Raw genomic sequence first — 25,400 nt, forward strand, 5'->3', positions numbered from 1 at the left:
AAGATCAGCTCGAGAAGATAAAGCCAAATATTACAACAAAATGTGCAAAGATCTGGAGTCAGAAAACCAAAAAGGAAGAACATGCTCAGCATTTCTCAAAAAAAAAAATTTTTTTTTGAAGAAAAAATTCAAGCCTTGACTTTCGTTATTGAAAGATTGACTGGGCAAATTACTGAATGATGCAGAAAGCATCAAAAGAAGATGGAAGGAATACACAGAGTCACTGTACCAAAAGGAAATGGTTAATGTTTAACTGTTCCAAGAGGTAGCTTATGATCAAGAGCCAATGATACTGAAGGAGGAAGTCCAAGGTGCATTGAAGGAATTGGCAAAGAACAAGGCACCAGAAATTGATGGACTACAACTTGAAATCTTTCAAGAAAGTGAGGTGGCACAGAAGGCACTCACTCATCTATGACAAGAAATTTGGAAGACAACTATCTGGCTGACTGATTGGAAGAGATCCATATTTGTGCCCAACGGAATGCGGAAATCATTGGACAATCTCTTTGATATCCCATGCAAGTTAAGTTTTGCTAAAGGTAATACAGAAATGGCCATAAGCATACATTGATAGAGAACTTCCAGAGATTCAAGCCGGATTCAGAAGAGGCCGTAGAACGAGGGGTATCATTGCTCATGTCCAAAGGATCTTGGCTGAAAGCAGAGAATATCAGAAAGATGTTTACCTGTGCTTTATTGACCACGCAAAGGCTTTTACCATATGGATCAAGACAAGCTATGGACAACTTTGCGAAGTATGAGTATTCCTGAACACTTAATTGTGCTCATGAGGAATCTGTACCCGGACCAAGAGCAGTTGTTCAAACAGAACATGGGAACACTGAATGGTTTAAAATTAAGAACGGTGTGCGACAAGGTTGTATTCTTTCACCATACTTATTAAAGGCATATCCAGGCAAAATGTCCCTGTCTGTTGAGTGGGAATCTACTTTCAAATGAACTCTGCCTGAGGACAAAGCTGGTTAATGGTCAGGAAGAACTCAAATGCAGGCTGAACTTAGGTCAAGATTTAAAATGTCAGGCCCTGGCTGTCACCCACAGCCCTTCACAGGTCAAGTGCTTTAGGGTTGAACTCGAATCCACTACCCAGGGCCACAGCTATGCCTTGCTGTGGAGGCTCATTTCTAGCTGTCCTGACCTTTGGCCCTATTCTTAAACCTTTAAAACCTGCTCTCAAGCATTCCCCTTTGCTGCTCCACTAAAGGGAACCTGGACTCCCGGTGTGACGCTGTAGGACCAGCATTGGACATGGAACTAGAAGGTGGACAGTAGAAACCTACCAGCTGCTCCTCGGACACCATCTACAGCTTGGCTGAGTTGGGTCTGGGGACTGAAGCAGTGGTCTCCTTCAGTGGAGTCAAATGTCACCAAGGTCATCAGGGCAGTCCCCCTCCCCCACACCTAGGTTAAAGCTGGTGACCATTCGTGACCAGGACTGTGGCCCTTAGTTGCTCCGTCACAGGAGGACTGGGCTGAAGCAGTGACTCCTGGCATGTTTAAGGCCAGCAGAACCATGTTGCTCTTCTGAGGGTCCAGTGGCCAGTCAGATTCTGAGGGAAGGACCTGGGAGTTGGCAGCCACACCACTTGGTCTGGCAGGCAGTGTTTCCATTTTAGCAGCGGATGCTTGTCTCAGAAAGCAGGAAGAGGTACTTTATGGACCAGTGTTTAGAGAAAAATTTCCACCAAAACAAAACCAAAATAAAGCACAGGAACAATAAACAAATGTCCACTAGTCGGTGAAAGGGTGGGGACTCTGGTGACCCAAGGCACTGCCCACGTCTCCTTCAGCAGACATGCAGGGGTGCCAAACCACCCAGTATTTGCCCCTCAGGGCCGGTATGGGCAGCACCTACAACTTTGGTGGGGTTTATAGCCCAGCTCTGCCCTTCTTAGCCTGGTGACCTGCATGGGGAGTTCTGAGCCACCCTCCCCCACTCAGACAGAGGTATCCACCCCCAGGGCTCAAGTTCAACAGACCTGAGCTCTGGATAACACTGTTTATTATCTCTTGGCTGCATTCAAGAAGCGATGCTTTTCCTGGAGACAACCGCAGCATGGAGGGGATTCTTGTGTGTCCCCCAACCCCCAATCTGCTCATTGGCACAGACATGGCCTCCGGGGAAGGGGGAGTGGGTCCTCTGCCCAGGCTGGGGCCTCCTGAGAACCCCGCTTTGCCACTGCAGGACTCAGTCTGGGAAGCTGGGGAGAGGAGGCAGAGGGGCCTGGGATCTTGACAGAACAACTAGAGGTCTGGGTTCTCAGACCTGGGGTTCCTGGTCTCTGAATGCTTCAACAGCTGCTTCCCTCAGAGGCTGGGAGAATCCAGTCCCACAGCCCGGCTGCCCTGGGCGCTGGCCTCAAGAAGCCTTTTCCTGTTAGGAATTTCCCTGCCCTGACTGCTCCCCGGGCCCTGGCCTGACTCACAACCTGAGGCAGTGGTCAAGATGGCTCTCAGGGGCTCCCAAATTGACTGGGGGCTCCCCACTTCCTGGAAGGGCCTGAGGAGAGAAGCCTGCCCAGCTGTGTGGAGGCAAATCTCTGCGTCGCCTGCATGCACCCACTCCTCTTTCTGGGGCTCCAGGAATCCCTTAGTGGACCAGCCCCCATCACTCACTGCCTTTCCATCTGTCCCCTGCCACCCCAGGCCCTGAGGCTGAGGTAGAGGAGGGAGGCAGAGGAGGGGGAAGGTAGTCTGGTGGTGGGGTGGGGACTGCTGAGCCTGCAGCAGGTGGGGTCACAGGAGAACCCCCACACAGTCTAAGGGCTCAGGGTGTGTGATGGGGGTTGGGGTGACTGTCCTGGCTGAGGAGACCGTAGGAGCACTGAGCAGGCTCAACATGGCACTGGGTCCTCAGCATAATCTTGGCCACACGGGGAGCCACCGCGGGGGTCACAGGCCAGTGCAGGCTGAGGCCTGGAGGCCCAGGAGGAGAAAGCATCAGGGAAAGACTAAATGCCCCTCCTGCCCTCACAGCCAGAGCTACGGTGCTGTCATCACACTCTGCTCCCCATGGTCCACGCTCCAGAGGCGGTAAAATTCGGCAAAGTCCACGTAGGGCTCGACACGGCCATCCTCGCCAGGTGGGAGTGAGTGGGCCGGTCGGGAGCGGAAGAGGCCGCCATCCGAGCTGGAGCTGCTGCTCTGGGTGTGTGTGTTGGTAGACTGTAGGGTCAGCGTCGGGCTCTGGCTGCCGGGATAAACGAGTGGGGGGTCAGCCACCACCCCCATCCCCATCTGATCTAGCCCCTTGGCCAGGTGTTCTAAGGGCAGAAAAGCCCACTATATTGTTGAAGGGCTAGCCACTGGTGGTTATTTGTTGTTGTTAAATGCTATGAAGTCGGTTCCAACCCTTTATAGGATTTCTGAGGCGAGGCTGGTGAGCTTGAACTGCCAACCTTGCGGTTCCAATGGACCTTGCAATCCAGCGCATTAACCAACAGCACCACATGCACGCCATTGTGGCAAACAGATGTCACGTGGGGGCAGCATGGCACTGAATAGTTGCCATCACACAGAGTCCTACTGGACAGTGGCCAGCCAGAGGCCATCCATTCCAACCCAAATGGGTCACCTCTCTCCCTGCGACCTCGCTGGAGTCCCTGCTTTCACTCCCCTCTCCTGGGCAGCACGATTAGCCCAGCCATGGCAGGGGAACTGGCTGTTGCTAGATGGAGGGGTAGGGAGGGAATCCAAGGCAGAACTGGCTGGCTGGACTTCCAGCCTGTCGAGGACCTCAGCCACTGCTCTGCCTTTGTGGACACAGCTGGTGTCTTGTTCTGAGTGGCCCTGTAGGTTGTGAGGCTATCTTACAGTGCTGGAAGAACCAAAGGCTCTCATCTGCCCAGCAGGCCTTATGGCCCACCACAGCACAAGCTTGGGGGCAGGGAGAGAAGGCGGCCCCCAGGCAATGCGGAGGAACTCAGGGCCACGCCCTCCCTGAAAGGGCTTCCGATTGGCTGCATCCAGGGTTCCAGACTCAGAGTGGGCTGGGTGTGGCAGGCGTGGAATGTGAAACCCGAGCCTGCCCCCTAGTGTGGTGGGGGCACACATTCCACAGGAGCAGGTCAGCGGCTGAAGGGGGGCTGCCTGACCCCTTTCAGGCTTCAGACGTCCTTGCAGCCTCGCCCTCCCCCTATACCTTCAATTTGAGAACTGAAGCTTAACAAAAAGGGACTGCGCTTCTCAAAAAGCCCCTATCAGACCAGCCAGCACAGCCCAGACAATTTCTTCCTGTATGGGCGCTGTGGGGGAGGACCCCACAGGTTACACTCCAATTTGCAGGGAAAGAAAAAAAACAATAGGAGAAACTTGCCATCCAATGAAAATTAGTATGTGGCTGGTGCAGTGGTTAAAGCATTAGGCTGCTAAGCAAAAGGTTGCTGGTTCGAACCTACCAGCTGCTCTGAGGAAGAAAGGTAATGCAGTCTGCTTCATTAAAATTCAGTCTGGAAAACAGTACGGAGCAGAACTCTGTCCTAAGGAGTTGGAACTGACCAAATGCAGCGAGTTTTACGCATATAATGTCAAGGGGCTCTGGTGGTGAACGCTAACCAAAAGGTTGGCAGTTCAAACCCACCCAGTAGCTCCGAAGGAGAAAGTCCTGGCAATCAGCTTCCACAGAGATTGTTGTTGTTGTTACGTGCCACGAAGTCAGTTCTGACTCATAACAACTCTGTGGAGGGTTTCCGAGGAGCACCTGCTGGGTTTGAACTGCCAATGTCGTGGTTAGCAGTCCAGTGCCACACCAGGACTCCCCCATACAGATTACAGGTTAGGAAATCTTATGGGGCAGTTATACCTTGTCCTACTGGACCCTAAGGAGCTCTGGTAGCTTAGTGGTTATGAATCGGGCTGTGAACCGCAAGGTCAGCAGTTTGAAACTACCAGCTGTTCCACGGGAGAAAGATGAGACGTTTTGCTCCCGTAAAGATTTATATCCTGGGAAACCCTGTACAGGGTTACTATGAGTTGGAACCGACACCACGGCACATACCCACTACCACCATTGGACGCTGGTGTGACACTGTCGGATAAGCACTGGACTGTTAAACCTCAAGGTCAGCGATTCAAACCCACCAGGCACTCCTCGGAAACCCTGTATAGGGTCACTATGAGTGGGAAGCACCTGGATGACACCTAGCCACCACAGCAGAGGGTCACCATGAGTCAGAGACCACTTGGCAGCAGTGAGTCATTACGTAGGGCCAGGGCAGCTCTACGTGGTCCTACAGGGTTTGGAATCGATGCCACAGCACACAACAGAGGTCCGATTTACAATGGGTTAAGTGCTTGGCTTCTAAGAACAAGGCTGGTGTTTGACCCCACCAGCAGCTCCATGGGAGAAAAGAGCTGGTGAGCTGCTCCCACAGAGATTTGCTATAGTAGTTAAGTGCTGTCACGTCAGTTCTGACTCACAGTGATCCTGCAGAGGGTTTCCAAGGCCTTTCAAAAAAATCTTTGTGGGAATAAAAAGCCTCATCTTTCTCCCGCAGAGCAGCTGGTGGGCTTGAACCATGAGCCTTGTGGTTTGCAGTCCAGTGCTTAGAAAACCCTACAGGGCAGTCACATGGGGCTAGCATGAGTTAAAATCCATTTGATGGCACCTAACAATAGTCCTAGGAGCTCTGGTAGCATAGTGGTTATGGGCTGGGCTGCTAACCTCATGGTCAGCAGTTCGAAACTACCAGCGGTTCTGTGGGAGAAAGATGAGGCTTTCTGCTCCCGTAAAGATTTACAGTCTCAGAAATCCTATGCAGGGTCACTATGAGTTGGAATTGACTCCATGGCACATCACCACCACCACCACCAGTCCTAGAGTCCTGGCACTGCAGGCTAATATACAAAGTCGGCTGTTCCAGCTCACAGGGTCGCTATGGGTCAGAACTGACAGGACGACACTTAGCAACAACAATAATCCTGGTGTGGCTGTGGTGCTGTGGGCTCATGCGCTGGACTGCAAAGTCGGTTTGAACCACAAGGTCAGTGATTCAAGCTCACCAGCTGCTCCTTGGAAACCCTACACAGGGTGGCTATGGGTCAGAACTGATTCTACGGCACCTAACAACAGGCCCTGTCCCCTCCCCACAGCTTGCCTTCTCTGTGCCCCAACCTCCATGGTTTCCATGTGCTGTCCAGAGCGCTCCCTCACCAGGAGTGGAGGTGGGAACCTGAGAGGCACGAGACCCCAGGACAGCCCACTGAGGTTTCTCAGCCACAGGACTTGACCAGGTGGCCATTCCTGTGCAAGTACCAAGTGATGACCCGAGGGACATGGGATGCAGGCCTGGAAGACTGGGGCGAGCGGACTTACTTGGTGAGGGTGGGTGTGGCTTCATCCAGGGTGGACGCACTGTGGGCCCCGTTGACCATCTGGCCCTGGGAGGGCATGACGAGGGAGAGTGTCACACTAGTCTTGCTGGTGCTCTGAGCACTTGAGTAGGGCACAGACACAGGGTACACGCGGCCTCCTGCAGCATCAGGGGGAAAGGGTAGGGTGGACACAGTGGGGAATGGAGCTGACCCAGGGGTGGCCCTGACCATTCCCAGCCCCAGCTCAGCTCTCTGCCCCTGGACTGCTCAGAGCATCCTTGGTGGACACTGGCAGGCCAGCCAGGGCCTCCCTCCCCTGGTGCTCAGGGCAGTGGCAGACTCATTCGATGGCTCAGGCAGCCTCAGGGAAGTGTCACTGCCTTGGAAGCTTTATTCCTCCAGGGACATATTTGCTACTATCTGAGGCGGGTCCAGTAAACATAGGGTCACGATAACAAGATGTCACGAACCCCCAATGAGAAAGGACCACCAACATCAGGAGGGGCATCACCTCACTTCCTGAGAGCCCATCTGGGCTTTGGGGCCTCATCTAGGTCCCCACTGTCTTGAGCCTCAGTGTCCTCCTGTCAAAGGAGGGAACCATGCTCATTAAAGCTAGGACAGGAAGCACTCAGCCAGGTGACCCCCCCCACCTGCCCCCTGCCCCAGCCGTGCCTCTCCAAGGGCTTCTGCATGCACTCGGGCCTGTGGAAGTGCTAGGCAGGGCGCCCACATTTTACAAAGGAAACCCATTGCAGCGTGGATGGGAATCGCTGGCTCTGCGGGTCTCTAGCGCTGGTGGAACTCTCTGCATGCTTCCCCGGGGAGCGTACCTGGGGACGGGGTCGGTGTGGACTGGCTCATCTCACCCAGTGGGTAGCCAAAGTTCCTCACCAGCAGGGTCATGTCCTCATGCCGGAGGCAGTATTTGGCACGCTCCCCGCCACTGGCGAAGGTGTCACTGTGGATGCGCTTCACCCGGTCCACCACGGCCTGAGCCACAGCGTCCAGGGAGGTTTGCTTGGCAAACTCCGTGCCAATCATTGCTGCAATCTCCTGGAGGAGGCAGGACAGCGAGGACCTGGTGAGGGCCGAGCTCGGGCCAAGCAGCTGAAGGAAGTCCCTGTTATCTGAGCTTTTCAAGGTATGCAGGGTAATCCTTCTGGAACTTTCTCACTAGAAGCTGTGTGACCCAGTGATCTCTGAAATGGAGATAATATCCACCTCACTGGTCAGTAAGAGGATTAAATCCCAGAATGCATGGGAAAACACGTTTTACACTAAAGAGTCCCATATAAAGTGTCAGTACTATTAAGTGTGCTTTCCTGGAACAAACTTATTGTAGGTTCTATGTATCAGGCATTTTGTCAGGAGTTGGAGATACAAGAACGAATGAAGACAGGTTTCTGCTCTCAGACGCCTCCTGTTCAGGATATTCTAACACTCAGTAGGAGTCTGGGCGTGGCGCTATAGATAAGCATTGGACTGAGAGGTCAGTTTGAATCACAAAGTCGTCAGTTCAAACTCAATAGCCACTACTTAGAAACCCTATGTAGGGTTGCTATGAGTTGGAAAAGACTCAACAGCACTTAACAACAACAACTACCCTGAAGATTCCCCCTCCCTGCAAAAAAAATCACATTGAAGAAATGATCAAAATCCTGTGTGATGGGCTGACAATCGGTCATCTCTCTAGGGTAGGTGGGAATGAGGGATTGGGGGTCTCAGCTCCATTACTCACCAGCTTTGTCACCTCAGACAACTGAACTCTGGGCCCTGGCTCCCTAACCCCGGGTGGAAGTGAGAGGCTGCCTTCCCCATTATCAGGTTACTGGGGGGAAACATAAAACAGGTGACAACTTGGAATTCAGGCATCAGAGGTGAGAGCAAGGTACAAAGGCCTTTTCCTGTTCTCTTTCTACAAGAGTTACAAAAGGAACTCAACCTGTCCCATCAATCCAAGTGCAGGCAGAGATATTCCCTTCCAAAGCATCCACATCATGATTCAGTGCCAAGTATGAACTGTGTGCTCACTGGGGGCCGAAGACCACACAGGGTTACAAGCTGGTGGCCTTGTTTGGGAGATGACAACAAACTGGAAGCTATCTGCCTTCACAGAGGGGAAGTGAAGCCCCAGGTGGCCCCCACAGGCAGGAAGTGGTGCAGCCCAGCCTTCTGCTACTCCAAGACTCCACAGCCTCCTCTCAGGCCCCTTCCTGGGCAGACCCGGGAGCACTGTGGTGCCCAGGGAAAATCACTCCAACCTCACCCTCTTCCCTTGCTCTGGGCCTGCCGGGCTTCCAGCCCAGATGTGAACAGCTTAGCAGAATGACTGTCTTAGAGAACTCCGGGATTTTTCTCCCTCAAGAAATCTGGTAAGGAGCCCTGGTGGCGCTGTAGGATAAGCACTGGACAGTTAACCACAATGTTGGCAGTACAAACCCTGGACCAGCCACTGAGGGAGAAAGATGACTTTTCCACTCCCATAAAGATTGACAGCCTCGGAAACCCTATATAGAGATGCTGTAAGGCCAAACTGACTTGATGGCAGCAGGTTTGGTTAAGGAGTCTTGGTGGTGCAGTGGGTTAAGCGCTGGGCCGCTAACCCAAAGATTAGAGATTCAAAACCATCAGTTGCTCTGTGGGACCATGAAGAGGCTCTCTGCTTCTGTAAAGACTGACAGTCTGGGAAACCCCATGAGGTCATTCTGCTCACCTGTAGGCTCACCAGGAGTTGGCGTGGGTGCTAAGCAGTGGGCCCGGGGTATTTTCTAACTCCCGCTTTGAACTCAGTGCTCACAAAGCTGAGCTGCAGATGCCTGAGCTCCTGAGTCTGCAGGAAGACAAGTCCCTAGGACCAGCCCCACAGGCTGCGCAGGCTCAGCTCACCTGGTTGGCCTGCCCGGGCCCATGGGCTGCTTCCAGGGCCTTGTAGAGTCCCTCGGACATGAGCACCAGGAAGCCAGTCACCCCATCCAGGGGCTGCCCTCCGTGGATTTCGGGCTCAGCGATGATGGGTTTGGACTTAGCAGCACTGAGGGAAAAGCAGAGGGGAGCGTTGACCTTGGGATAACCCCCAGGAGGACTTTTACTTTGTGGAGGGGAAGACTCCACACCCAGAATATAAAGTGTGACCTACAACCCGACAAGAAGAGAAGTAACAGAGGAAGGAGACAAGCAGGAAGTCGGACCTGGCTTCTGAAGGTAGCTATGAGAACGAAGCTCAGAGGACCAGCAAAGCTGGCAGAGACACAGGGTCAGGACAGCAAGGTCAAATGCCCAATTCCAGCCTGGTTCGCTATCTCTTGTCCAGAGCACAGAGGTGGCACAAGAAGACATAAGGATTACTGCTCCTCTTGCTAGTGCTTACTTCTTCCCAAACAAGTGTTCAAGCCCAATGGTGGTGGTGGTGGTAAGATCCCCCCAATACAGGCTCCATCTGTGAACAGGTACTGATGTCGGACTGAAAACCTGAGAACCAAACCCACTCAACTCACAGCAACCTGAAAGGCGAGATTTAGAACTGCTTCACAGGTTTCCTGAGGCTGGCAACTTTATGGAAGCAAACTGGCTTATCTTTCTCTTGCAGAGGATGCTGGATTCGAACTGCTTTTCTTTCAGTCAGTAGTCCAACACTTACTCCACCACACTGTCAGGTAGTCATTAAATGTGGAAGAGTTCCCAATCAAAACCGTATGTGTACAAAGAGACAAGTATACAAGTCCTATGAATGTCGCCATCACAGCCACGTTAGTATCAAAGAGCTTGGCCCGGGAACATTCAGGGTGTTGGCAGCCACACAAGGGCACCCAGACAGCCGGGCAGTGGCTACAAAACACAACAGCAGCCAAAATTCTACATTACAGAGGAATGGGTCTCCTTAATGAAACAAGCAGGGGGCAGAACACTGAGTAGGGTATGGCTAGCATTTGGGGACATTCTGAAAAGGATTCCACGTCCCCCAAACACACAGATACATGTGCCTGTGCTCAGAAATAGGAATGGGGAAGGTACTCAAGGAGCTAGCAGCCTCTGGGAACAGAGTCCTAGTTTGAGCTTGAAGAGGACTCGCTTTTATACTCTTAAGGCCATTGGAACTGTCTTTGATGACAGAGGTGTACTTCCCAATAAGACACATATAACCCCACAAATTAGGGACAAAATGCAATTTCCTCATTTTTGTGCTGATAAGGAGTTCTACGGCAAGAGGCCTTTGTATGACTCAGCCACAGTTCTGGCCATGACTGTCAACGCCCTAAGAAGCACCACACACATCAGAAAGACATTAACCTGTACGTTATTGACTCTGCAAAGGCTTTCGATTGTGTGGATCATGACAAGCTAGGAACAACACTGGGATAATGAGTGTTTCCGTACACTTAATTGTGCTTATGAGGAACCTATACATAGACCAAGAAGTAGTCATTCTAACAGAACAAAGGGACCCTGAATGTTTTTTAAAACTAGGAAAGATGTGCACCAGGTTGGATTCACTCTGTGACAGCTGGACACTGAATAAGGAAGACCGTAGAAGAATTGATGCATTTGAGCTAGGTTGTTAGGGGAATCATACAAAAAGCACCATGGACCACCAGAAGAACAACCCAATCTGTGTTGGAAGTACAGCCAGAATGTTCCCTGGAAGCCAGGATGGCCTAACTGCATCTCTCAGACTTTGGACATACTATCAGGAGGGACCAGTCCCTGGAGAAGGAAATCATGTTTAATAAAATGGAGGGTCCGAGAGAAAGAGGAAGACCTCCAATGAGATGACAGGCACAGTGGCAGCAGCGATGGGCTCAAGTTTAACAATGACTGTGAGGATGCCACAGGAGCCGGCAGTGTTTTGTTCTGTTGTGCAGAAGATGGCTGAGTCAGAACTGACTCAACAGCACCGAACAAAAACAACTATTGTAAAAAGTCAAGAAAATGTTTTAAATTCTAAATGAAACATCTTTTCATGGTTAGCAGGGGTGAGAGGGAAGGGAGAGTCATTCAGGGGCGTTGTTGTTAAGTGCCATCGAGTTAGTTCTGACTCACAGCCATTTTGTACAAGGTTTCAAAAGAGCAGCTGGTGGGTTTGAACTGCTGACCTTGTGGTTAGCAGTCCAGTGCTTATCCTACAGTACCACACCAGGACTCCACAGCTAGGGTAGAAGTGTGTTAACCTGGGTGACAGGGAAGGCAGTATACAACGAGGAGGAGTTTGGACAACATGATAAAGGCAGTGGAAGACACAGGGAGGAGGGCAGGAGTTACAGGGCACAGAGGCAAACATTGTGCATAATCCTGCAACAACAGAATGGGAATGGGAACAAGTGACAGGAAGGAAGTGGGACAGGTGATGCTATACTGAGGGGCTTGCAATCACTGAGATGAAACCAAGTGGCTGATTTGTTGAATGAGTAACTGGGAGACCCACAGACTGCACAGGTGTGGGAGGGAGAGTGGGAGCACTGAGGTTTCAGAGGGTATCTGTACATGACATGGGGATTTACCCTTGCTGCAAACACCCATGAATGTGTGGAGCATACAGGGGCACAACGATGAAGGCTTCTTAGACACAACTAAACACCTGGAGGGAATGAGGTGCTGGGCCTAGGGCTCAGAACCATAACCTCAGGAGACACATGGTCAGTTGGCATAACACAGTTCAAAAAGACAAGCTTCTATAGCCTACACTAGTGAATAGCAACTGGGATCTTCAAAGCTCGTGCGCAGCCATCTCTGGTACACCTATTGGTCTTGCCCTGTCCTGAGGAAAGAACAGTGATGAAAACTGAAGACACTTGGAAACAATGAGTCCAAAGATTTACATGGACCATGTGAATATCAGTTTCCACGGCCTTGAGACCAGATGAGAGCAAGATAGTGTCTGACTACCACTACCAACGGCTCTGAAGAGGATCAGATTAGAAGGTCCTAGAAAGTGTGGGAGAAAATGTGACATAAAACCCAAAATCATAAAAAAAGCGTGAGGCTTACTGGTCAAACAGAGACTTGTGGAACCCCATGACTACAGCCGTTGGTCACCCTTCTGGTCTGAACCGGAATTTACCCTTGGCTCAATTTTCAGCCAAGCAACAGACATACAGGGGGGACACCACCACCAGTGAAGTACAGCCATCACAAAATGGTCCACCCACTGAGATCAACAGGGCTGCACTGGCCTAAAGGACAAAACTCAGAAAGGTGGGAAGAGAGGAATGGGAACTAGAGACAGCGGGATGACTGTTGTTACACGGAGGGGGTTGTAATCACTGAGATGAAGCAAAGTGGCTGATTTGTTGAATGTAAAGTAAAGCTGATCATCTGCTTTGTAAGCCTTCATTCAATTCATTATAGGAAGTTAAGGCACACAATAAAGAGCGCCCACAGGCTCCTCTCAAGAAAGGATCCCAGTGATCATTATTATTGCTTGCCAGCCCCAGTGACACCCAGCCAGAGACAATGCTCACGAACAGGCCTTGGGTCTCTCCGGCCCTCTCCTGCCAAGCCCTGTGGCTCCAGTTGCTGCCCTTGGTTTTGGTCCTGCTCCACAACTGACCCCATATTATAGGACCCCAACTTTTGGCTTGGTGGGCTCCAGGCCTGTCCCCCACACCAACCTCTCCCTGGACTTTGAACTTCAACAGCACTTCTTGCCCCTCTGAGGCCTAAAACCTGCTTCTGCCACAGACACCTACCTGAGCAATTCAATGTCCGTGTAGCCATACTTGACCCTGTAATCCCCAATGCGCCTGGTGCTTTCCTGCCCACAGATGATCCCCACTTGCTTGATCTTTCCTGCGTCCAGACCTAGCAGATGAAGAACAAAAAACAATCCCATCCCTTGTATATAAAGAACATAAGAGGGGTGTCGCGACATACCCATGAACCAGAGTGAGGACTGATGAGCAGGGAATGATGTCAATGAGAGCGCGCCTTAGAGAACGGCTAACCCAGAATCCCCCGTGTCCTCAGCCCCTACTGTCCAATCCCTTCTCACTGCTCACTGCTCCTCCATGAATGCTCTAGCCCTGCCTGACCGGGTCCTCTGTCCTGTCCCAGAGATGACCTCTGCTCCTGTCCACCCAGGGGGCTTCCACAGAAGGAGACTGAAGTGGGTTGAGTAGTGTAAAAAGATATGAGGGGGCTTCCCAAAGTTAGTGGCATTTTTCCATGAATCCTGGGAAGCCCCTTTATATATCCTTGGAACTTGACCATGACCTTCCTCGGGATAACGGTCTTTGCAGAAGTCATGAAGGCAGGAACTCAGGAGATGGTGATCCTAGATTTGTTGTTGTTAGTGCCATCGAGTCGGTTCCGACCCATAGCGACCCTGAACAGGGTTTCCAAGGCTATAAATCTTTATGGGAGCAGAAAGCCTCCTCTTTCTCCCGCGGAACAGCTGGTAATTTCGAACTGCTGACCTTGTGGTTTGCAGCCCGATTCATAACCACTACGCTACCAGAGCTCCTTGCTCCTAGATTTAGGTGGGTCCCAATCGGACAACTAGGACACTGTCATTCTGTGAGAAGGGCGAGGAAGACTACACAGAAACCCGTGGGACAAAGCCATGGGGAGACACAGGCCAAGACTGAGGGATGGACCAGATGCCAGGGCACACCAAAGGCTGCTAGGAGTTCCCAGAAGGAACCAAGTCTGCTGACACCCTGATGGCAGACTTCTGGCCCCCAGCACCGTGAGAGAGTAGTGTGTGCTGTGAGCCACCAGTTTGTGGTCATTTGCAACAGCAGCCGCAGGAAACTAATACAGGAAGCAGAAGGAGCTCTGTGGAGCTGGGGGCAGCTCATGATTTCCTGGGCTTCTGCTCAGTCTCCACCAGTTAACAGGCAGCACCACTTCCGGGCCAGGTCCCCTTGGAGCATTTAACCTCTTGACCTCTCACCTTTCACAATTCTCTGAGGTAGATGTCTCAGGATATCAAGGTTATCCCCTGACACAGATGAGGAAACAGAGGCGGGTTCCTTGCAGGCTGGCCCCAGAGCGCAGCATCATAGCTGTGTAGGGCACACCTCTCCACACTACACCCCCCCACCCCACCCCCGCCGACTCACCCAGTTGTGAGAGGCGGAAAAGCTCATCCTCGTTCTCTGTAGTGTGGTCAACATTCAGCTGCGTCACCTGTAGCCCATCCACCGTGGATTTGCATAGGAGTGCACGATTCGTACCTGGGGCCGGATACGAGCAGCTGAGCAAGGACCAGCACGGTGTGTAAGGAGACACAGAGGATAGGCAGGCACCTCACACGTGGAAATCCTCGAAAAGAGTCAGTAATCGAGGCTCAGACCACCGGCTCGGTCACCAGCCAGAGACAGCTGCTAGTAACAGTAAGAAATTAGGGGACATCTGAAAAGTGTGCTCACAGGACAGGGTTCTGACTGTAGAGTCTTTTAATCTAGAGATACATACGAAAATACAAGAAACACGAAGCAATGTTTGCCTCTGTGCCCTGTAACTAGGAGCTGGCTGTCATTGGGACTGGGTGCCGGGCACATAAGGCTCACCAAATATGACTCTCCTTTTCTATGAAAAATTTCCATAATGAAATCTCAAGGAAAGGAAGAAGAGAAGGCAGGCTGCCACCAGTGGGATCTCTCAATGTTTCTGGAATAACTGCACCCTGGATCTCTGTTTCCTAGGTGGTCACAACGTTGTTCCTAACTCTAATGTCGTTATGCATCCCCTGCCTCACCACTCATGGGGATGCTCAGTGGGTCCTCACAGCTGGGCCAATCTCTCCAGAAGAAGAGCCCCGGCCAGTCAGGAGCAGAGAGGGGACAAGACGCAGATGCCTGCCTCCCACCTTGCTCTTTCTCAAAGCTTTCCTGCATACTCTCAATGCAGAGAGACTGAGGGCTTTCCCCTCTGCAAGTAAGAACCAGACAAGGAGGTCCCTGATCACCACTCGTATTCAATATGGTGCTGCAAGTCTTAGCTAGAGCTGTAAGACAAGAAAGGGAAACGAAAGGCATTCAAACTGGCAAAGAAGAAGTAAAAGTCTATTTGCAGATGATATGATCCTGTACATAGAAAACCTAAAAGACTCAGCAAGAAAATTATTGGAACTCATTGAAAGACTCAGCAAAGAAGCAGGGTACAAGATTAATATGTGAAAACCAGCTGGATTCCTTCACACTAATAAAGACAGTTTGAAAAGGGAATCAGGAAAACAATACCATTTACAAATGCCACCCAAAAGATGAAATATACAGGAATAAGTCTAACCAGAGAAACAAAAGACCTATACAAAGAAAACTATGATATACTACTACAAGAAACCAAAAGAGACTTTACAAAATGGAAGCATACACCAAGCTCAAGGATAGAAAGATTTACCATTGGGAAAACCCTAACAACCCCCCAAGCAGCCTATAGATATAATGCAGTCCCAGTCCATATTCCAAAGTCATTCTATTAAGAGATGGAAAACTGATCACTAACTTTATACGCCACCACTTGCCTGTCAGTTTGTCATACTGTAGTGGCGGTGTATTGCTGTGATTCTGGATGCTATGCTATAGGTATTTTAAATACCACAACAGGGTCACCCATGGTAGACAGGCTTCAATTGAGTTTCCAGACAAAGACAGACCAGGAAGGAGGAGAAACGGACTACTTCCAAATATTTAGTCACTGAAAGCTTTATGAACGGCGTGGAAGACTGTCAGCTCCAGATTACTGAATACTGAAGCCTGATGAAGAGCACCAGAATACAGTCAGATATAGAGAGCACTGCAAGCTGAGCCTCTGACGTTGGAAGGCACTCAGAATACAACTAGGGAAGAGCTGCCTCCTCCAAGTACAGCTGACTGTGAATGATGTGAATGATGTGAATGCCATCAGGACCTTCATTTGCTGATAAGACACAACTTAAAATGAAGAGAAACAGCTATAAACATCAATTAATAATCAGAACATGGACTGTACGACCTATCAATCTAGGAAAATTGGAAATTGTCCAAAATGAAATGGAATGCACAAACATCGGTATCCTAGGCATTAGTGAGCTGAAATGGACTGGTATTGGCCATTTTGAATCTGACAATCATATGGTTTACTGTGCCGGGAATGACAAATTGAAGAGGAATGGCTTTGCATACATCATCAAAAAGAGCATTTTAAAATCAGTCATGAAGTATAATGCTGTCTGTGATAGGATAATATCCATACGCCTACAAGGAAGACCAGCTAATACCACTATTATTCAAATTTACGCACTAGCCATTAAAGCCAGTGATGATGAAATTGGACAGTGAATAAGGAAGACCTTGGAAGAATTGATGCCTTTGAGTTATGGTGTTGGAGAATATTGAAAGTGCCATGGGCTGCCAAAAGAACCAACAGATCTGTGTTGAAAGACGTGCAGCCAGAGTGTTCCTGGGAGGCCAGGACCTTTTTAAAATGTTGAAGAGCAAATATATCAGTGCAAAATGGTGCAATCTCTGTGAAAAACGGTACGGTGCTTTCTCAAAAAGGTGAAAACAGAAATACCATATGACCCCGCAATCCCTCTATTTAGTAGATAGCTCCAAGAAATAAGAGCCAAGACACAGATAAATACATGCACACCCATGTTCGTCGCAGGATTATTCACAATAGCAAAAAGGTGGGAGACAGTCTAAACGCCCATCAGTGGCAGAATGGATAGATAAACTCCAGTACATACACACAATGCAGGTACTGCACAAGGTTGACAAATGACAATGACTCTGTGGATCACTTCATAACATGGATGAACCTGGAGGACATTATGCTGCGTGAAACTACTCAATCACAAAAGGACCAACACTGAATGAGACAACTGTTTCTTGTTAAAAGAAACATCCTATGATGGTTACAACAGATGGGAGGAAAGAGAGAGTAATTCACTGGTTAGAGAGTAGACACATGTTAACTCGGTTGATGGGGAGAGCAAGAACAAGCGGAAGGTTGGCAGAAGAATGATGAAGACAGGTGATGACACAGGGAGGAATGAAAGGGTTAAAGGGGTGAATAGTGTTCTGTACACAATCCGGGGACAACAGTGCCCTATGGGTGGATACATGGCCAGATACGCAGGCTGCATGCGTGCAGGAGGGAGAGTGGAGTATACTCACAACATGTACGATCTGACAGAGGATATCTGTACATTTACATTTGTTGTAAATATACCTATGGATGCGGTGTAGCATGTTGTTGTTGTTAAGTGCCACTAAGTCAGTTTTGACTCATGGGTTTTGACTTGGATAGGGTTTCCAAACAGCAGCTGGGAGGTCTGAACCACCAATCTTGGGCTTAGTGACCTAGTGCTTATCCTACAGTATCACATGGAGGTTACAGGGGGCAAAATGATGACAACTACTTAAATATCATCAAACATCTTAAGGCAGTGAGCTGCTGGAGCTGGGCGCTCAGGACCACAGTCTCGGGGGACACTGTAGTCCATTGACAGAACACAGTCCACACAGACAACGCTCTGGATCCTACTTTGGTGAGTAGTGACTGGGATCTTAAAAGCTCATGAGTGGCCATCTGAGGTGCAACTATTGGTCTCTCCATGTGCAGAAGAAAGAAGAGTGATGAAAATTTGAAGATGCCTAGAATCGACTAATCCAGTGGACCAATGGAACACTGAACATCAGTCTCCACCATTCTGAGACCAGAAGAACTAGATGGGGGCCCAGCTACCAGTACCAACGGTTCTGAAAGGGATACCGTTAGGAGGTCCTGGATAGAGTGGGTGAAAATGTGAAACAAAACAAAATTATTTTTAAAAAGACCAGGCTTACTGGTCACAAAGAGACTGGGGGAACCCCAGACTATGGCCGTTGGCCACTCTTCAGGTCTGGAAGTACAGTCACCCTGGTGACTCACTTTTCAGCTAAGCAGTAGAGAGGTATAATGGGGAGTTATGCTCACTAAGGAATGCTCAATCATTTTAGATCAAAAGGGCACCATTTCCCTACGGACGAGGTTGAGAATGGGTGGGAAGATGAGTGGACTGGAAACAGGAACCACAGGGAGGGAGTGGGGACACGGTTGCTACACGGAGGAGACTGCCATCGAGATGAAACAAGTGTTTGATCTGTTGTATATAAAACTAATCGCTGTAAACCTTCACTCAGTCACAATGAAAAGTATACACAACAAGCAACCGTCCCCTGCAGCTTGCCGGTGACGTTTCTGTAGAGTAAGAGGGGACAATATCCAAATGGCTTAGAGACTTGTTTTAGGGGTCTGGAAAGCAGATGGCAGTGTCCCCAAATAGGCCTCCTTTTCCCTGTCCCCCTCCCCACTGGGGGCTGGACAGGGACTCACCAACGTTGGCGACGTAGAGCTTGTGGTTAAGAAGGACCGCCACAACAGCCATGGCCCCTCCGGAGACCTCCTTCTCCAACACTCGTAGTCTGTCGAGGAGCTTCTGGTACTGAGACGGCAACGGGTGCTGCGGGACGCCCTAGGGGTCAGAGCAGGAAGTCTCATCCTTGGGGCGGGCACACCTGCCCCTCCCTGGAAGAGCCTGGAGAGCAGGCCTGGGGCCCACAGGTGGCAGAGGACAGGGTTCTTCCAGGAGAGCCCTGTCCTGTGTGCACGGGAGCTCAGAAGTCAGCTCTTGAGGTGTGAGGTGACAGGTGGACAGACGCAGCCACAGGGCTGACCTGGAAGGCCTTGCCTCACACCTTTTGCTGCTTAGTTGTTGAGGCATATTCCTGGCCCCTGCTACTCAGGACCCGCTGTGTCCCTGCCCAGAGTGACATGACAGGGGAACAGGGGACTGCCTGGCTCACCTCGGGCAGCTGAGACTGGAGGCTCGCCTTCTCAGCCAGCGCATCATCGATGGACTCCAGGAAGCTCCTCTCTACGACATCGAAGGCCTGGCAGGACAGAGGCCAGGGCTGTAACTGACATGACAGGGCTTCATCTTCAAGGGCTGCCTCCCCTCGACTACCCGACAGTCGGCCGGCCAGAGAAGCAGGTGACACACAGAGGTTGTGCCACCTTCTCTTCATCTCAGAAATGGGGACAAGGGTGTTAGAGGATGAAGTGAGCCAACCGTCTCGAGCACCCACTCCAATGACTAGCATCAGCACTAGGTTCCCTTTTGTGAGTGGCTCTGGCCACTGGGGAGGCCAGCATCCCCACCCAGGTGTGGGACATGTAGAGGTCATGGTGGGTGCTGATCTGCTGAGGCAGAAGGCTGGGACCATGAATCTACCCTCATCTCAAACAAAAGAGACTCCAGGTGCACTTCTAAAAGAAGTGAGGGGGGAGCACCCCCAATCGCATGCAGCAAGCAGAAACGCAGACTGGCAACTGGACATGAATCCATCAGAGGTGGGGGGCAAGGTTTGCTTCTCAAACTCAGGGATCTTTCTATAGTTTGAGGTCAAGCACTTATCCACATTGAAGGAAAGGGATGGTACTCGGGGTCCTTGTTCCTAAAGGCTGAGCCCCCTCCAAGGAACCCCGGTGGCACCATGGCTGCTTTGGCCTCACCAGTTACTCCAGCCTCGGAAACCTACGGGGGCAGTCCTAGTCTGTCTGACAGTCAGACAGCTCTGTCTCAGGTCCCGACTCACAATGCCCCCCTCTCCAGGAGCAGCTCGACCCTGCCGTTTGGGGAAGGAGAGCCAGAGAGCGGGGCCTCGGAACGTTCCGGTTCCCTGGTCACCTGTCCTAGCACCTTTACCTGTAGCAGTACACGCCGCACGTCAGCCTCAGTGTGCTCAGTGCTGAGCTGGCCCAGAAGGAGCTCCGCCGACAACCGCTGGGCCACGAAGTTGGTCACACGGTTGCCATCGTAGCCATTGCAAACCCCATAGAGGAAGCAGTTGTTCTCGCTCCTGCAGAGAGATAGGCCAGAGAGGGATGGGGAGACCAAGACGCCCTCTGGGTCCCCTACTGTGACCATCACCCTTCTGGCCTGCAGATTAGTGAGGTCAAGGGCAGAGCAGAGACGGCCATTACACACACGGGCACCTGACTATAAACGCTCACCTGAACTTGAGCCAGTTGTCCTCAGGTGGGTGGCTCTCAGTGCCCTTGCCATCAGCAGAGTAGCTACGGTTGGAAGCTGAGCCCACCCCAGAGAGATGGCAGAGTGGCAGGTCATCTGTCCAGCTTGGCTGCTGCTCCTGGGAAGGACAACAGGACACATGAGGGGCCACCTTCTCCCCCAGGGCCTATCCCACCTCACCTGCCTTGTCTTATTCAACACAAACCTAACAGCCCAGAGTTCCCCACCTAGGGCTCCATTACATTCTGGGGAACAATGCTGCTTGTAACTGCAGAGTGACAAATTTGTCCCCAGGAAAATCTGAACAAGATGCAAGACTTGGTGAGGGTGTCCAGTGGTGAGCTGTGCAATGAACACACACACACGGATCACACTCGGGAGTACACATTCTTAGGTGCTGTCCCTCTCTCCAGAGTGCAGTACAAAGCGCCCTCAGTGTTGGTTAAAGTGGCCGGTTCCAGGCCTCACTCAGAATGTCTGATCCCACCCACAGGTTAAGGTGGGCCAGGGTACCTGAATCTCAGGCAGCTCCTCCCAGGTGGTCCTAACTCCATGGTTCAATAAAATAACTTGAGCCTCTGGCTCAGTAGTGACGTTTGTCACTGTCCCTGGTATCTGCGGCCTCCACCCTGTGATTCTAGGTCCTCTCTCAGCTGCTCTGCTCCACATGTGCAGCGTCCTGTCCATCGCCTCCCCAAAGTCTGGCTCAGGAGTTACCCGTCTTCAGGAAGACCCTCCCAGGGCTCCATGCCCTCATGTGCCCCTTCTACACCCTGGGTGCTGTCGCTCCTGCCAGTGTGTGATTCCCATGCCACCCCTCAGCATCTCAAACCAGAGCATTAAAAACACACATTGGCTGCAGCCCAAACACGTGGATCCTGAATGTTCTAAATCTCCTGGGGTGCACCCTGAGCATCTGTGTATCTCCCCACGCCCGACCCAGGGACCACGCTTTGTTCATGCTGACATTCTCAGGAGCACCATGGAGGCATCAAGGGAATACCCGTTGAATTAGAGCAGATTGAAATCACTTGGAGAACCAACATGGAATTTCAAGGCAAGTGGTTAAAACATGAATTCAGAGCTTTACTGAAATATTAAGTAAGCAAGAATCCTGTGCATGACTCCTCCCAAGTTAGCAGTAACAGCCTTTAAATTAAGCTGTGAACCCCTCCTCCCCAGTTTTTGCGATCAGATATGTAAAAATCCTGCCACTAGCTTTTGTGGCAAGTTTCACCGGCTTCTTCACACTTTGACAAACAGTGGCTGTTTCTTTATACTTCTTTCCCACTCTAACTGCTTTTAGGCACCATTTATCTACGTTAGCACTTCAGTTCACGGCTGCACCCTGGAGCAACTTGTGCAGGGTGTGGGAGTGTTTTTGTTTTAAATTAACATATAGTCCAAAGGACTCTTTTGGCTTAACATTCTATGCATTCTACCATGTGTGGATTCACACCACCACCACCGTCAGGACACCTTCCTCCTGCTCCTATCTGGAGTCACCCTCTCCCTGCACGCCTGACCTCCGGAGTCACTGACGTGGTCTCCTTCACTACCGTTTCCTCAAGACTGTCACAGAAATGAGATGCTATAGCAGACAAGCGTCTTTCACTGAGAACACCACATCACGCTGTGCATCCATAGCCTAGTCCTTTTTACTGCAGACTAGTATTCCATTAGGAGTCCTGGTGGCACCATCGCTGGTTTGAACCCACCAGCTGCTCTGCTGGAGAACGATGCGGCAGGCAGTCTGTTTCCATACAGATTTACAGGTCTCTGAGAACTAACTTGATGGTAACAGGTATTTGTTGGAATAATCCATGAGGTGATGGAGTGGTGCTGCAGGGTAAGCACTGGACTGCTAACCAAACTTATCTGTCACTTCTCGGAAACCTTATACAAGGTTGCTATGAGTTAGTACCGACTTAAGAACAGCAGGATCAGACTGTCTATGTTCAACACAGCCTGATGATTCCTTCATCCACTGAGGGGCATCTGGGCTATCGGGTGAGGCCCAGGATAGCTTCCTTTTTAGGACAAACAGCGCTGCTATAAACATTCAGGGGGGGTGTGGGTGAACAGGCTTCCACTTCTCTAGGGCAATACCTGGGAGGAGGATTGCTGGTTTAGGGTTAACTGGATAGCAACGGTCCAGCTGTTTTCCAGTGCCATGTCCATTCCCACCATGAGTGCATCCAAGTGCCAGCTGCTCCACATCCTTACTATCACGGGTTGTTTTTTAAATAATTAATTTAGCCATTCTATTAGGTTGCGCTGTAGGATAAGCACTGGACTGCCAGCTACAAAGTTGGTGGTTCAAACCCACCAGGTGCTCCTTGGAAACCCTGTACAGGGTCACCATGAGTTAGAGCCAACTTGAAGGCACTTAACCACAACAATAGGTGGCACTGTAGAATTAGTTGTTGTTGTTGTTAAGTGCCATCGAGTCGGTTCCGACCCATAGCGACCCTGTACAGGGTTTCCGAGGGTGTAAATCTTTACGGGAGTAGAAAGCCTCATCTTTCTCCTGCGGAGCGGCTGGTAGTTTCGAACCCTGACCTTAAGGTTTGCAGCCCAATTCGTAACCACTACGCTACCTGGACTGCTAATCACAAGGTCAGCAGTTCAAACCCACCAACCGCTCTTTGGGTGAAAGATGCAACTCTGTTCTCATAAATATTTACAGCCTTGGAAACAGTATACAGGGTCACTATGAATTAGAACTGACTCCACAGCACACAACAAGAATCCTGGTAATGCAGTGGTTAAGCGCTTGGCTGATAACCAAGAGGTCAGTGGTTCAAACTCACTAGCCACTCCACAGGAGAGCGATGTGGCAGTGTACTTCCATAAACATTCAGAGTGTTAGAAACCCTAGGGGGCCTGCCTACTCTGTCCTATAGGCTGCTAGGGTCAGAATCAACTCCACAGCAGCAGACTTTGGAATAGGTGTGTGTGGCACTGTGGGATAACGCGCTGCACTGCAAAGTAAGGTTCAACAGCAAGGTTGGTGGTTCAAGCTCACCAGAGGCTCCTTGGAAACCTTATACAGGGTCACAATGGTTGGAAATGACTCGATGACACACAAGAACAACAACAACAATAGTGATATCTCCTCATAACTTGAATTTGCTTTTTCCTAATGTCTGCTGATGTTGAGCATTTTCTCATGCGCTTACTGCCCCACCTTTTGGGTGAAGTGTTAAGTCTTAGGTCCATTTTTAATTGGATTGTCTGTTTTTATACTGTTGATTCTGACAGTTCTTTACGTATTCTAGAAAAAAGCCCTTTGTTGGATATGTGATTTGTTAATATTTTCTCCAATGGCATCCTGCCTTCTCATGTTCTTAGCGGTGTCTTTTTTATATTATTATTAAAGTTTTTTATTGTGAACTGAGTGATAGTTTACATGGGAGAATTTCAGTTTTACACTTATTGTTTCATTGCAATGATTACAATCCCCTCTGTGCATCATCATTCAACAGTATTTTTGTCTATTTCCTCTGGGTTTTTTTGTTTTGTTTTGTTTGTTTGGGATTTTTTTTTAGGAGTAGAATGTACACAAAAACACTCATGAATATATAATCATTTAAACAACAAAAGGGCACAGTCCTTAGCAGTACCTTTTGCTGAGCAAAAGTTTAAAAGTTTGATGAAGTTCATTTTATCCATTTGTTTCTTTCATGGGTCAAGCTTTTGAGCTCTTTGCAAAGTCTAAGAACGCTCTATCCAGCCGCAGAATGCAAAGATCTTCTGCTTTTTCTACAGCTTTAAAAACTCCACATTTAGACCTGTGATCAAGCCTGAGTTCACTTTTCTAAAACATACGACGCTTAAGTCAACGCTTTTTTTTTTAAGGATGAGGGAAGATAGAGAGACAAATGTTTATCCAATAGTTCCAAGACCACTTGTTGAAAAAGCTATCTTGTCTACACTGCGTTTCCACTGTAACTTTGTCACGTCCACAAATGGTGATGGGAAGACTGGGTGAGTATATGTAAAAGAGTACAAGGTGGGATTCTTCACATTATACACACAAGTAGCTCAAAATGGATCGTAAACGTTAACTATCAAACTCTTAGAAGAAAACAGCAAGAAATCGGCATGATTTCAAATTAGGCAATGGATGATGTTTAGGCTTGACACCAAAAACACAAGCAGCAAGTGAAAAAAAAAAAAAAAGAGAGATAAATTGGGCACCATCAAAATGAAAAACTTTTCTGCATCATAGAGCATCATTAAGAATATGAAGAAACAATCTACAGCATGGGAGAAACTACTTTCAAATCATAAATCTGGTAAGAGTCAAATATCCTGTACTTATAAAGAACAAAGCAACAAAAAGTTAAATTACCCAATGAAAAACTGGGCAATAAACTTGCATAGACATTTCTCTAAAGAAGACACACAAATGGTTAATATCTTAGTATCACTGGACCTTAATAAAATGCAAAATCAAAGCCACAATGAAAGGCCACTTTATGCTCACTAGCAACAACAAAGCAAACCCACTACCATGGAGGCAGTTCTGACTCACGTGGCTGTTGTGTTAGGTGTCATCAGTGGGTTTCAACTCATAGTCAATGGCCCTATGTTCAACAAAACAAAACACTGCCTGGTCCTGTGTCATCTCACAATTGTTGTGTTTGAGCCCACTGTTGCTTCTACTATGTCAATCCATCTCTTTGAGGCTCTTCCTCTTTTGCACTGACCCTCATCCTAACTTTACTAAGCATGCTGTTGTTCTGCTCCAGGTACTGGTCCCTCCTGACAACATGTCCGAAGTTTCAGAGATCAAGTCCTGCCATGCTCATTTCTAAGGAGCACTCCGGCTGTACTACTTTCAATACAGATCTGTTTGCTCTTTTGGCAGTTCATAATTCTTTCAAAAGGAAGTCCAAAGTGCACTGAAGGAATCGGCAAAGAACAAGGCACCAGGAATTGATGGAATAAAAATTGAAATCTTTCAAGAAAGTGAGGCAGCACAAGAGGCACTCACTCATTTCTGTCAAGAAATTTGGAAGACAACTATCTGGCCGACTGATTGGAAGAGATCAAT

General features: G+C 49.6%; 1 protein-coding gene across 1 annotated transcript in view; it reads right to left on the reverse strand.

The window, feature by feature from the left end:
- Window positions 1–3,006: 3,006 nt before the first annotated feature.
- Window positions 3,007–25,400, reverse strand: part of TAB1 (TGF-beta activated kinase 1/MAP3K7 binding protein 1) — a 102,682-nt gene continuing 80,288 nt past the window's right edge. The window contains exons 5-15 of the mRNA XM_006865262.1: window positions 23,950–23,970; window positions 20,320–20,456; window positions 20,012–20,165; window positions 19,110–19,196; window positions 18,640–18,778; window positions 14,397–14,510; window positions 13,023–13,134; window positions 9,226–9,370; window positions 7,170–7,392; window positions 6,338–6,494; window positions 3,007–3,214 (exon numbers count right to left, since the gene is read on the reverse strand). Of these exons, the coding sequence (XP_006865324.1) occupies window positions 3,007–3,214; window positions 6,338–6,494; window positions 7,170–7,392; window positions 9,226–9,370; window positions 13,023–13,134; window positions 14,397–14,510; window positions 18,640–18,778; window positions 19,110–19,196; window positions 20,012–20,165; window positions 20,320–20,456; window positions 23,950–23,970 (1,497 nt within the window). The remainder of the gene's footprint in view (window positions 3,215–6,337; window positions 6,495–7,169; window positions 7,393–9,225; window positions 9,371–13,022; window positions 13,135–14,396; window positions 14,511–18,639; window positions 18,779–19,109; window positions 19,197–20,011; window positions 20,166–20,319; window positions 20,457–23,949; window positions 23,971–25,400) is intronic.

The sequence above is a fragment of the Chrysochloris asiatica genome, unplaced genomic scaffold (genome assembly GCF_000296735.1).
Source record: "Chrysochloris asiatica unplaced genomic scaffold, ChrAsi1.0 scaffold00076, whole genome shotgun sequence".
Lineage (NCBI taxonomy): Eukaryota > Metazoa > Chordata > Mammalia > Afrosoricida > Chrysochloridae > Chrysochloris > Chrysochloris asiatica.